Genomic DNA, 11951 nt, shown 5'->3' with positions numbered 1-11951 from the left:
GAGGCAATCTATCGAATCTATGGCGCTATGTAAAAAAACATCAGCTGACAACACACATGAGAGTTGTATTACTTAATGATACATCTACTGAAGATTTCTCTGAGCAATTACTGACTATCGGTAATGGTCGAATACCTGTCGACGAATCGAGCGGATTAATTTCATTTCCTCAGAATTTCTGTAACTTTGTCTCATCGAAAGACGAACTTATCAATAAAGTATTCCAAAACATCATTAATAACTACAAAATTAATGAATGGTTGAGTGAGCGAAAAATTTTAGCGGCTAAGAATAAAGATGTAGATGACCTAAACTACATACAGTGAGTCACAGTCAAAGTGAGCCACACTTCCTACTCATCAGATTTAGTAGAAATTTGTTTAAAAATACCACAGATTGGAAAAAAGGTTCACGTGTTTTTATTGTTTGAATATTAGCTTCAATAATTCATCGCTTACATGAAGAACTTTCTTTGTTTATTATAAAAAAATGAACAAAAACTAAAATAATTCACAAATCTATCTCACAGTGAAAGTGAGCCACCTTAGCTGAACTGAACTTAAATAACAAATTAATACTTTGTTGGGCCACCTTTGGCGGAAATAACGGCTTTTAAACGTCGGGGCATTGATTCTAATAACTTACAGGTATATGTGGAAGGAATTGCACGCCACTCGTCTTGTAAGGCATCTAAAAGATTTTGTTTTGAAGAAATGCTATGTTTCCGCAGGTTTTAGTCAAGACGGAACCATAAGTTTACAATTATATTTATATCTGGAGACTGCAGTGGTACTTCCAATACGTGGGGGCAGTTATATAATAGATATTCCCGCGCAACAAACGACTTGTGCTTAGGATCATTGTCCTGGTAAAAATAGAAGTCGCCTTCGCTCCCTAGTTTTTCGACACTTGGCTTAAGATTTTGCTTCAAGACGTCTATATAAACGTATTTATCCATTATGCGTGGAATATGTTGAAGATTTCCAATTCCACCACCTGCCATGCAGCCCCAAACCATGACGGAGCCACCGCCGTGCTTCATACTGGGAGTTAGGTTTTTCGGCTGAAACTCAGTGTTTTTTTGTCGCCATACCATCTTCTTACCGTCAGAGCCAAATAAGTTAAATTTACTTTCGGCTGTAAAGAGCACCTACAAAAATATTATTATAGCCTCTACGTTGCATTATACCGTTATGAACCTTTTGCCAGAAACTCATATCCTTGTAGACATATTTCAGCGCAAACTCCAACCTTTTTTCCGATTTTTGCTGCTAATAAATGGCTTGTTTCTGGCCGTACGATCATTATAACTATGCTTTCTTAGAACTCTTCGTAAGGTTTCGGGATTAACGCGGATATTTAGCTACTCCTCAACCATCTTCGCCAATTTTGGAGCACTAAGATGAGGATTTTTCTTCACTTCCCGCAAAATAAATGCCTCGTCCCTTTCTGAAAACGCCTTTTTTTGCTTTCTTTCTGCTTGTTTCCTACTCTTCCTCCTCTAGTAAAGCGATGTATGATGTGCTGGACAGTTCCTCGACTTTTATTCACATATTCCGCAATTTTTCTTTGGGATTTTCCTTTTTTAAAAAGATCAATTACTAACTGTCTAATTTCAACACTTGTTTTTCGACCCATCTTTATAACCCGCTTGATAATAAACAACTAAAACACTAAGAATAAGATGCAAGCGAAAATTAATATCCAAAAATACATATCCCGTTATTTTAAAAGAAACAATGTTAGGTGGCTCACTTTGAGTGTGACGTTAGTTTGTGCGTTTGTTTTTGTTCTTCATTATTACTCTTACTTCGGCAGCAAACAAACAGAAAAAATACAGTTAGATTACACAGTTACATGCTCACTTGATAAAGTTGACAAAAAATAATGGGTGTTTGAAAGTATTTACAAAAGTTGTTTAAACAAATATCTTCAAGGAATTGGTGGCTCACTTTGACTGACTCACTGTAATTCAAAATGATACCATTGGAACAATGCATTCATTCAAATCCATTGACTGTGTAACAGATGAAGATGAAGCCACCAACTATCCAATTGAATTTTTAAACTCCTTGGATATGCCTGGCTTACCACCGCACAATTTACGCCTAAAAGTTGGCTCCGTAGTAATCTTGCTTCGAAACATAAGCCTCCCGCGACGGTACGCGTTTGGTGGTAAATAAATTGATGAATAATCTGATTTACGCGACGATACTTAAAGGACAATTCGAAGGTGAAGAATTTCTCATTCCGAGGATCCCAACCGATCTACCGTTTGAGTTTAAAATACTTCAATTTCCGATTAGTAGTGCATTCGCCATGACCATTAACAAATCACAAGGCCAATCCTTGAAAGTTTGTGGTCTGAATCTAGAAAATCAATGTTTCTCACATGGTCAATTATATGTGGCATGTTCACGGGTCGGAAAACCATCTGCGTTGTTTGTTCTTGCACCTGATAATAAAACAAAAAATGGCGTGTATCACAAGGTGCTTAACTGAAGAGTGCAATCTATTAAAGCTTCATGGAAATATTTGATTAATAAAAAAATTAACTTAATAAAACCAAAAATCTGTTTTTTTATTGCCTCTAGGGTGGAACAAAGTTCGCCGGGTCAGCTAGTTTATATTAACCCATTTGATCCCATTGTACTCGCTTGAGTACAGAAAAAGCATCTTTTTCGAAACGACGTCAAAAGCCAACGCTTACAAATTTTTAAATGTACTCGCCACTTTATAATACAGAGCAATGTTGAAAAGGAATACACATGTTTCTCCTTCTTTTTTTTGAGTCCCGTTATCCGTTATTCACTTGTCTTTGCGTGCACGTTTGCTATTTTTCTTCTTTTCATAGTTTAGTTTGCAATAAGCTCTCTGTTTGACAAAATCTAAGTTATCACGGAAAAAGTTCAGTGTTGAAATATTCATAATACATATAATTTGTATACTTTATAACAAAAATACGAAAAAAGTTGTGGAAAAGTGCATTTCGGTAGGTTTAAATTCTAGTGTACTCGCATGGGTACAGTGGGAACATTAATATATGTATGTATGTATATTTTGTGTGCATATTTCATGTAGATTTGGTAATGGATGTAAACAAATTTTACGGAAAGAGGTTTCACAACCTTTCTGCGGCCACCGACTATATTGAATCAAGCGACCGTAGTCACTTCGACTTCGCTATTATACCGCCAAATACCCACTGGGACACAGATGAGGAGGACATTGAAGAGGATAATATATTGCGTGATGGTATTCCAAGGGATGTTCCGGGCGAAGTTGACTTATTTTTGAGCAGTGACAGTGACAGTGATGATGATATTCCTCTTGCAAGCTTACAAAAAAGGCAAAAGTTGTCAAAATATTTAAATCCAAAATGGAGAAAGAGAATAACAAGTGCGGAAATTCCAGAAACGCATTTTTACGAACAATCCCAACTTGAAGCGTGTTCTTTATTGGTAACTAAGAACCCAGTTGAAATTTTTGAAACTATTTTTGACGATGAGGTGGTAAAATTAATAATCGATCAAACGAAAATATATGCCTTGCAGCATAACAAGCATGATTTTTGTTTCAATGAGGAGGTTCTTAAGAGGATCAGAAAGAAAGTCTCCCATTAGGTTCAAGGGTCATCCTTGATCTTTTGTCAAACATTCCACATCCGACCGATCACATCGTATTTTTCGACAACTTCTTTACGTCATATGACCTTCTTAGAATTTTGAAGGAACAAGGATTTAAGGCTACTGGGACTGTTCGTAAACGGCGGTCCAAAAAATGTCCTCTGAAAACGAACAAAGAACTACAAAAGAACCAACGGGGAGAGTTTGATTTTATGTAAGTTTATCATAATGATTTGTTTGAATAGTTGTTTTGTATCAAATTTTGTAGGTGTTCTGACTCAGGAATACTTTTTGTGAAGTGGAATGACAATAGCGTTGTGACAGTGGGAGCAAACTTTGATAGAATTGAACCTTTACATACCGTCAAACAATGGCCAAGACAAGAGAGGCGCAAGGTGAATGCCCATCAGCCGAAGTTGATAGCGGAATACAACTCAGGAATGGGTGGAGTTGACCTCCACGACCAAGCTTTGAATACTTACTATATAAAGTTTAGAGGAAAGAAATGGTGGTGGCCTCTTTTCACCACAATGATAAGCTCGTGCGTAGTAAACGCATGGAAGCTTTATAAAATGGCAAGTAAGAGTCAATGCGACTTGTTGCAATACCAACGTGAAATTGTGCGATTTTATTTACGCAATTATAATATCCGGCACCTATCTTCAAAACGATCGACAACGGCATCAATAGCTGGTTCCTCATATAACCATTTTCCCAAAAGGATATCGAATCAGGTGAGGTGCAGGGAGTGTCACCAAAGAATTCGATGGATTTGCGAGTTATGAATGTAGCTCTTTGCGTGGAGAATTCATGCCAAAAAAGAACTCGGACATGGAAATTAATTTTACTTTAAAAGCCAATAAAAATAAAAAATAATATTTTGTGGGAAACCCTTTGGATTTAATAACAGCATTTAGTCGTTTCGGCATTGACTCCACCAAATTTCTGCAAACGGAAGGATCAATTTTAGGCCATTCGTCCTTATTAGCAGCTTCGAGGTCCTTTTTGTTTGAAATTTTGTGATTTTTGAGTTTATTCTCCAAATGCGCCCATAAATGCTCAATTACGTTTATATCAGGGGACTGTGGTGGAGTTTCGAGCACTTTCGGGCAGTTATACATCAAGCACAAGCGAATATCAAGCGCCTTATGCTTGTGGTCATTGTCTTGGTAAAAATAAAATTGTTCCTTTATACCCAATTTTTCAGCACTTTGAATTGAATTTCTTTTTAAAATTGAAAGATATTGCTTGTGATCCATTATGCTATCAACAAAAAAAAGATTTCCGGGTCCGGAGGCGGACATACATCCCCAAACCATCACTGAACCGCCACCGTGTTTAACAGTGGCACGCAGGTTTTTCTCTTTCAGCTCCTCATTTGGCTTCCTCCATACACACGACTGCCCATCTGATCTGAATATGTTGTATTTGCTTTCGTCGCAAAATATCACATCTTTCCAGAGTTCAATGTCCTTATTTTTATAGGTTTTTGCAAAATTAATTCGTTTGTTTTTATTTTCCTTACTAATGTAGAGTTTTTTTCTTGCGACTCTGCCATTGAGATAGTTTTTTCTTAGAACTAATCGCAAAGTTTCTGCATTGCAGTCAATTTCAAGATGTTCTTTGACTTGTGTTGTAAGTTTTGGAGCACTTAAATGAGGATTTGCCCTGACTTGGTTTACTATCCAACGCTCGTTAGCGTCCGTAAAAAGCTTTGGCCGTCCTGATTTCACTTCGTTTTCTACAGATTTTGTTTCTTTAAAGCGTTTTATGGTGTCACATACAGTTGTTCGCGGTCGATTTACAAGTTTGCCGATTTCACGCATGGTTTTTCCATTTTTATGTTGCTCAATAATTATTTTTCGCACTTCCACCGAAGTTTGGCCACGTTGTCGACTCATTTTACAAAAAAGAAAAAAGAAAATGCGTACTTGACACAATTTTATTGACACAATTTACTTCCAAAACTGTCGGTCGTTCCTAAATTGACTATATATAATTTAAAAAATGGGATTCCCCCATTTAATCTGTCAGAAATTACGAAGTGATGCCAGATGTCCGAGTTCTTTTTTGGCGTGAATTCTCCTCATTTTGAAAGTTTTTTGTTATTGTAAAAGAAGTGTACACGACTTATCTTATGTTTTTGTTATTTCTTAAATTATATAAATAAAGCATTTAGAAATCGAAAAATATTGTTTCAAATTGCCTTTATTTTAGCAGTGTTTTTTATACAAAGTTTTAACTAAGGTTTGTCCGAGTTCTTTATTGAGCCACTGTACATATTATCCCATTGTACTCGATTGGGTACAGCCCAAAAAATGCATTTCTTTATTTTTTTTCGTGTTTTTCTTTTTTAAGGAGCTTAATTACACTATTTCAATAAACGTTTTATAAACGCATTTAAAAAAAAATTGTTTTATATAAGGTTGGGATTTAATGGGTTAAAAATTAACATTTTTCTTTGAATATCAAAATAACACCTCTTATTAAAAAAGCCTTTATATAGCCGAGCATGGACCGTCACTCCAGCAGCACTTCCCACTCACCGTTCATGTAATAGGACATGTTAATGCTGCTATAACAACAACAACCGACATTTCATAATTTAGTACGATCAACATTGTTGCCAAAAAAATAAATAAAACAGCACAAATTCTCATAAATTTTCTTTATATTCAACTTTATACGAATTCTACTACAATATTCATTTATCAAATAAACAAATTATTTATAATAAAAAGCAATTAGCCACACTTAAAGGTTTGATCAAGGGCTTGATTTATTGTTTAATTTTCGTTACACAATTTTTTGTTTTGGCTTTATTTTCTAATTCTGCATTTCTGAATTTCCGCACAACACAAATCCATTTGTATGCATATTTCGAAATATAATGGAAATCGGCAGAAAATGCTTTTAGATTGAAGATATCAATGTTTCAAATTGACATTTCACGCAGTTTCAAGTTACGCTAGAACAATAAAAACTTATCGATTATGACTACATCGTAAAATGCTTGTGTACGAACAGATATATGTAAATATAATTTTTAGTATTGCTCTGCCATAATTTGTACAACGAGTGAGGTCCAACCCGTGAATGGATAGCAGCCTTTGCCCTGGCCGGTGGTGTCGTCGTATTGCTCCCACAGATAACCGGTTCTTTGGTATTCACGGAATATATTTCCCACAACATTATCACGCAGTTCATTGTAGATTTCGCGCGCAAGTGCGGCGTATGGCCCTTCAACGGTGCCATAGTGGTGTAATGCTTTTATTGCTAAATAGTTTATGTTTATCCATATCGGACCACGCCAATATGGCGGATCGTGCTCCGTGTTGCGTTTCATGTAAAACGGCGAGGTTTTCGATAGCGAACGGAGACCATAATTGGTCCACAATACATTTGGATCACGTAGATCGCGCAGCAGTTTCCCCAAATACTCTGAATCGTGGTCAAGTATTTGTAAAATAAATGGAAATAGATTCACATAGCCATAGGAGGTGTCGACAAATTTACGTTCTGGCTGTTTTAAGGTGACACGCACCAAAGCCAACTGCTGTTGCTGGTATTTCTTCAGGTTTTGCTTGGTCACCTGTGGACGTTTAAGTACTACTGCATCTGTGTGCAAGCCAAAATCTGCATAGGTTTCAGTCAGTGGGCTCAAATGCTGCTCGTTGAGCAGTTTGTTGTCCGCCAGAAAAGAGGCTGTTTCATAGTATTTGATGCCATCCTTGCCGAGTACGTCCGATAAATCACTCATTACTCTTGCCGCTAGTGCAATCCAACAGCGCAGATCGACATGCCGTTCGTAGCTGGTGGGATGAGAGGCACGTGGATAGTCATCTAGTCCTGAGGTAAGCGTTTTGGGGTTCAATTCAATCTCGCTGGAAGCATTACGTCCACGCCAATAGTATGTGCCTAATGCATCACCACGTTGTGTGGTATTGTACCAAGCAAACCAAGTTTGCAAACGCGGGTAGAGACGTTCCAACACGTCGAGACGTCCCTTTGACGAAAGCTCTTTCTTATGATGGGTGAGTATTTTGTCCAGTGTAAGGAAAAATGTGGGCGGATTAGCGTTGGTGTTGTGTTGAACGACAAATTCGTCTGGTACTTTGGCCAGCGCTTCTACGCCTAAAATCTGTTCGCGCGGTATCCAACCTTCTATGTTGAGTAAATCGAACCAATGACACATAATATCTAGTGCAATATCCAAATCCCATGATGATATGAGCAGAGTTTGAAAACCTTCATCCCACAAGAAGCCGCGCGGAAAGAAGGAGCGCGACGGCACGGCGGTGTAAAGTGGGGCCTTCCAATAAGGTACAGGTTTTTTCGTATGCACTGATTTCACTTTACTTGCTCCATAGAAGTAACCAATACCGCCAATCATATTGCTAACTGCATATTTTGCAAACTTTATTTCATCAGTTGAATAGCCTTTGGCGCGCAAGTGGAATGTTTCCTCAAAACGGTTATCGAATTCGAGCAATTTTTCATGCATAGAATTCGTAAACTCTCTACCTATGGGCGGTTTGGAGAAATTCTCCACATGCGAAAATGCAGAAGTCGATTCATAAGTGATATCCATTGTGAAATTCACTTCAGTGGTGATTTGTATGGCAATAAAGTTGGGCGCATCAGGCAGACCACCATTTTGTGATATCATTTCACCTGGTAGACCAATGAAACGCCTAGCTTGGTTGTCGGAGAATACACGAAAGTGCGAAAACACTGTTTCCCTCAGTTTGCTAAGTGAAGGTACCACTGTGCTCAAATATGATTTATGCAGAACCTTCCCTTTAATTGGATGAAAACGCACCTGTTGAGATAGGGAAATATGTCACTAGTTGGCATGGAAATAAAAGAAAAAACCATTAATATAACGTACCTTGAACTCACCCAGGCCAAGAGTCTCACCAGAGACACCCGCCTCAGGGCTATTGTCGTTGGATACGTACGTAATATGGCCATTGGTGCGCTCATCAAGCGCCACATACCAAATTAACGATATAGTACGATCCCATGTTTGCGAGAGATTTCGTACAGATATACGTGCAGTCCAATCGCCTCCCAATCGTCGCCCATCCGGATATTTTACAAATGAAGTTTTCAGCTCGAATGGATAATCAGTTATCTCTTGCACACCAAATGTACGCCCATCATGATGTGTCCAACCGTATTTTTCCAAATGGTCACTGATTTCGCACCAATGCCGTATACCCTTGCCAGCGTAACCCAAATTGGACGGACTATACCACATCAGGCCCATTACTGCAGATTGCGGATCGCGCGTTTTCAAACCAAAATATGCAGAAGGTCTATATGAACCCCAATACCGCTCGGGTTCATCCAATCCGGCGCGTATTACCATTTTCTCATTGTCGAATGGCGTATTAACACGCGTTTCCAGGTAACCTACGTAGCCAAAGTAAGACGCCACACTCAACAATACAATACCGATCAACGACGCCCATTTGTCCGGTATACATTTGGGCCAACGGGAGAAATACATGCGCTGGCTTTGAGCGTCATTTAGTTTATTTGCATCAGAGCCAGAAGAAGAAATTGTACTCGAACTAGAGCCGCCCGCGGTGCTATTCGTGGAATGTAAATCTTTCTTTTTGTGCTTTATGGAACTTTTACTACCTTTGCTGTGGCCTTTATTGTCAGCATTATTTGGGCTTTGGGGATTGTTCCCGTTGGATTTATTAGTCTTGCCGCCGGCATTAATGCCTGTATTGGAATTCCTCCTATTGCCAGCACCGCTAGCGTTGCGGCGGTGCCTCGCCATGTTTCAAATCGATGGTCGCAGTGGTCGTCGTGTTCGAGCCAGTACTTATCTGCAAGTAAATGCAACGTGAAATACCTATAAAGCACAAATGTAATTAAAACGATTAGATACAGCAAACAGAAAATTGCTTTTACTGTAAAATATCAGGTATAGTTACTTTTTACTGCATTCTGCCGAATAGAAACATAATTTTGCAATTTTTTTGCTTAACTGTAGAATCCAAAATGTCAAGCACATAGAGCAGAGAACGTTGGTTATACCAGATAATACAGTTATGTCAAACCGTCTGCAGAGTACGCAGAGAACGTGAATTTACGTTCTCTGGAGTACGTTCTCTGGGTTAGTAATCAACGTTCTTTGCGGACGGTAGTGTTGAGAGTCGTTTGTTAATACGCGACATCTGGCGGCGAAGAGGACGATTGAGGAAAATGATAATTTCTGATTTAAGACATGTACCATTTGTATGTCGATTTAATGCTTGGAGATTTTGTTTTCATTGGCATAAAATTCACCACAAACACAAAATTGATTTTTACTGCTGTGTTGAAGTTGAGAAATATTACAATATTTTCTGTTAGTTTGATGGCCGAGTGTGTTTAGCATTGCTGCTGGCATTCATACGGTCCAAGTTCAAAGCCTGTGAAGGGCACTTTTGATTTATTTAATTTCTATGAGCAAAACAATTTACTGATAAAGAGAAAATATAGAGAGAGAGAGAGAGGAGAGAGTCAAGAACGAGTTTTCCTCAAAATATAACAGGTAAATAATGAAATCAAAACTATTATCCCTCTTCCATTCGCCACACGTCATTTGCTATCACTCTGGCATTTGCAACGTGCCATGGAAGTGCAGGGAGAAAAAATTCTCTGAAGGAAGCCAAATTAGTCGCGAAATAATTCCTTAGACATTTGGTGCCAATAAGATGAGAAACATCTTTTTGCAATTTTCTCAAATCTATTTGTTAATTTTGTCAATTTAATATTTGCGTGAATTTTCCTTTCACATGTGGAAAAATTTTCAAATCTGTATTAAACAAACACAGCAAAATCTCTCACTAGTCCTTTATTCAGAGCATACAAATGAGTTCCCTTGCCGTTTAAAGTACAGTAGATATGTTTTTTACTTATATGAAATTGCTTTTGGTAAAAGAGAGATAGAATTCACACCGAACAGGGTAAAAGGATATCAAATGAAATATTTGATTTCCCCATTAAAAAATGTTGTATGTAAAGGTTGATTTTTTAAGAGATATAGGAAAGTTAAAAAAAAACACACACGTAAAATTCAGAAAAATGCATGAAATGTTTATTTAAATCGATAGTACAGTCCATATAATTTAATGTTTGAAGTTTATTTCATGCAAATGTTGACCGCGACTGCGCTTCAAATGGTCCATCCGCTTAGTCCAATTTTGGCATACTCTTACCAATGTTTCGGCCGGTATCTCACATATAAATGCTTTAATGTTGTCGTCCAATGCGTCAATTGAAGCTGGCTTGTCTGAATAGACATGAGCTTTAACATAGCCCCACAAAAACTAGTCTAAGGGCGTTATATCCCACGATCTGGGTGGCCAATTGACAGGTCCCGAACGTGAAATAGAATGTTCACTGAACTCGCCTCTCAACAAGTCCATTGTTACGCGTGCTGTGTGGCATGTGGCACCGTCTTGCTGAAACCACATGTCATGCAAGTCAAGCTCTTGCATTTTGGGCAAAAAAAAGTTGGATATCATTTCACGGTAGCGCTCACCATTCACAGTTACGTTACGATTCGCGGCATATTTGAAGAAGTACGGTCCAATGATACCTCCAGCCCATAAACCGCACCAAACTGTCACCTTTTCTGGATACATTGGTAGCTCTTGTAATTCTTCTGGCTGATCTTCACTCCAAAATCGACAATTCTGCTTATTTACGTACCCATTGATCCAAAAATGAGCTTCGTCGGTGAACACAATTTTTCGATAAAAAAGTGGATCTTAAACTTTCTTACCAGAACACCCATTTTTATAATAAAATTCAATGATTTGCAAGCGTTGTTAGTTTGTAAGACGATTCATGGTTAAATTATAGACCAAACTGAAGATGTTTGACACTGAAACAAAACACGAAACGTGCGTCAGCTGTTTAAACCAACTGTTTAAAAAGATAATAGCTAAAAAATCACCTGTTAGATTCACACTACTTTCTCGAATAACCTGAACTGACTAGTTTACTTCGAAACTAGATTTTTTCAGCAAAAAATAAATATATTTGAAATAATGTGTTCGAGGTAGTCAGAGGCCCGAAAAAATTATGATTTTCAATAATTTATTTTTTGCTAGTCAATTGCTTTATTTTACAAAAGTCAAAACATGCCATTAACACATCATGTTTCGACTTGACTTTAGCAAAATTTACACAAAAATTAATAATTGTAAGAGTTATCGCTGTTTGTGTGGAGTCCGTTTCTCCAGAAGTCCCTTGCGGAGATCATCACAAGTCCTTGGAGATTCATCTAAAATCAATCATCAATCGGAGAAGAGAAAT

At 37.8% G+C, this 11951-nt stretch overlaps 2 protein-coding genes across 3 annotated transcripts; one reads left to right on the top strand and one right to left on the bottom strand.

Annotated features, from left to right (window-relative positions):
* Positions 1 to 2937: 2937 nt before the first annotated feature.
* LOC128857429 (uncharacterized) lies at positions 2938 to 3623 on the top strand. Its single transcript, XM_054093185.1, has 2 exons — positions 2938 to 2992; positions 3082 to 3623. The coding sequence occupies exon 2, from the start codon at positions 3090 to 3092 to the stop codon at positions 3621 to 3623; it is 534 nt and encodes a 177-aa protein (XP_053949160.1). The 5' UTR covers positions 2938 to 2992; positions 3082 to 3089.
* Positions 3624 to 6380: 2757 nt separating this feature from the next.
* LOC128857238 (uncharacterized) lies at positions 6381 to 9684 on the bottom strand. Of its 2 annotated transcripts, none has more exons than XM_054092890.1 (3): positions 9578 to 9684; positions 8518 to 9469; positions 6381 to 8448 (listed from the first exon to the last, which is right to left on the bottom strand). In XM_054092890.1, the coding sequence occupies exons 2-3, from the start codon at positions 9418 to 9420 to the stop codon at positions 6673 to 6675; spliced, it is 2679 nt and encodes an 892-aa protein (XP_053948865.1). In that variant the 5' UTR covers positions 9421 to 9469; positions 9578 to 9684; the 3' UTR covers positions 6381 to 6672. The 2 variants fall into 2 exon arrangements, with proteins under 2 accessions (XP_053948865.1, XP_053948863.1); XM_054092888.1 differs by having other exon boundaries at positions 8518 to 9495; positions 9578 to 9682.
* Positions 9685 to 11951: the final 2267 nt, after the last annotated feature.

The sequence above is a fragment of the Anastrepha ludens genome, chromosome 3, assembly GCF_028408465.1.
Source record: "Anastrepha ludens isolate Willacy chromosome 3, idAnaLude1.1, whole genome shotgun sequence".
Classification (NCBI taxonomy): domain Eukaryota; kingdom Metazoa; phylum Arthropoda; class Insecta; order Diptera; family Tephritidae; genus Anastrepha; species Anastrepha ludens.
This window is presented reverse-complemented; position numbering and strand designations above follow the sequence as displayed.

What these genes read in the sequence shown, in the direction of transcription:
- LOC128857429 (XM_054093185.1), top strand. Translation starts at nt 3,090, where the DNA reads ATGGATGTAAACAAATTTTACGGAAAGAGGTTTCACAACCTTTCTGCG.
- LOC128857238 (XM_054092890.1), bottom strand. Translation starts at nt 9,420, where the DNA reads ATGGCGAGGCACCGCCGCAACGCTAGCGGTGCTGGCAATAGGAGGAAT. An exon ending in TTGGCCTGGGTGAGTTCAAG is followed by an intron (nt 8,449 to 8,517) that starts GTACGTTATATT and finishes CTATCTCAACAG; the next exon opens with GTGCGTTTTCATCCAATTAA.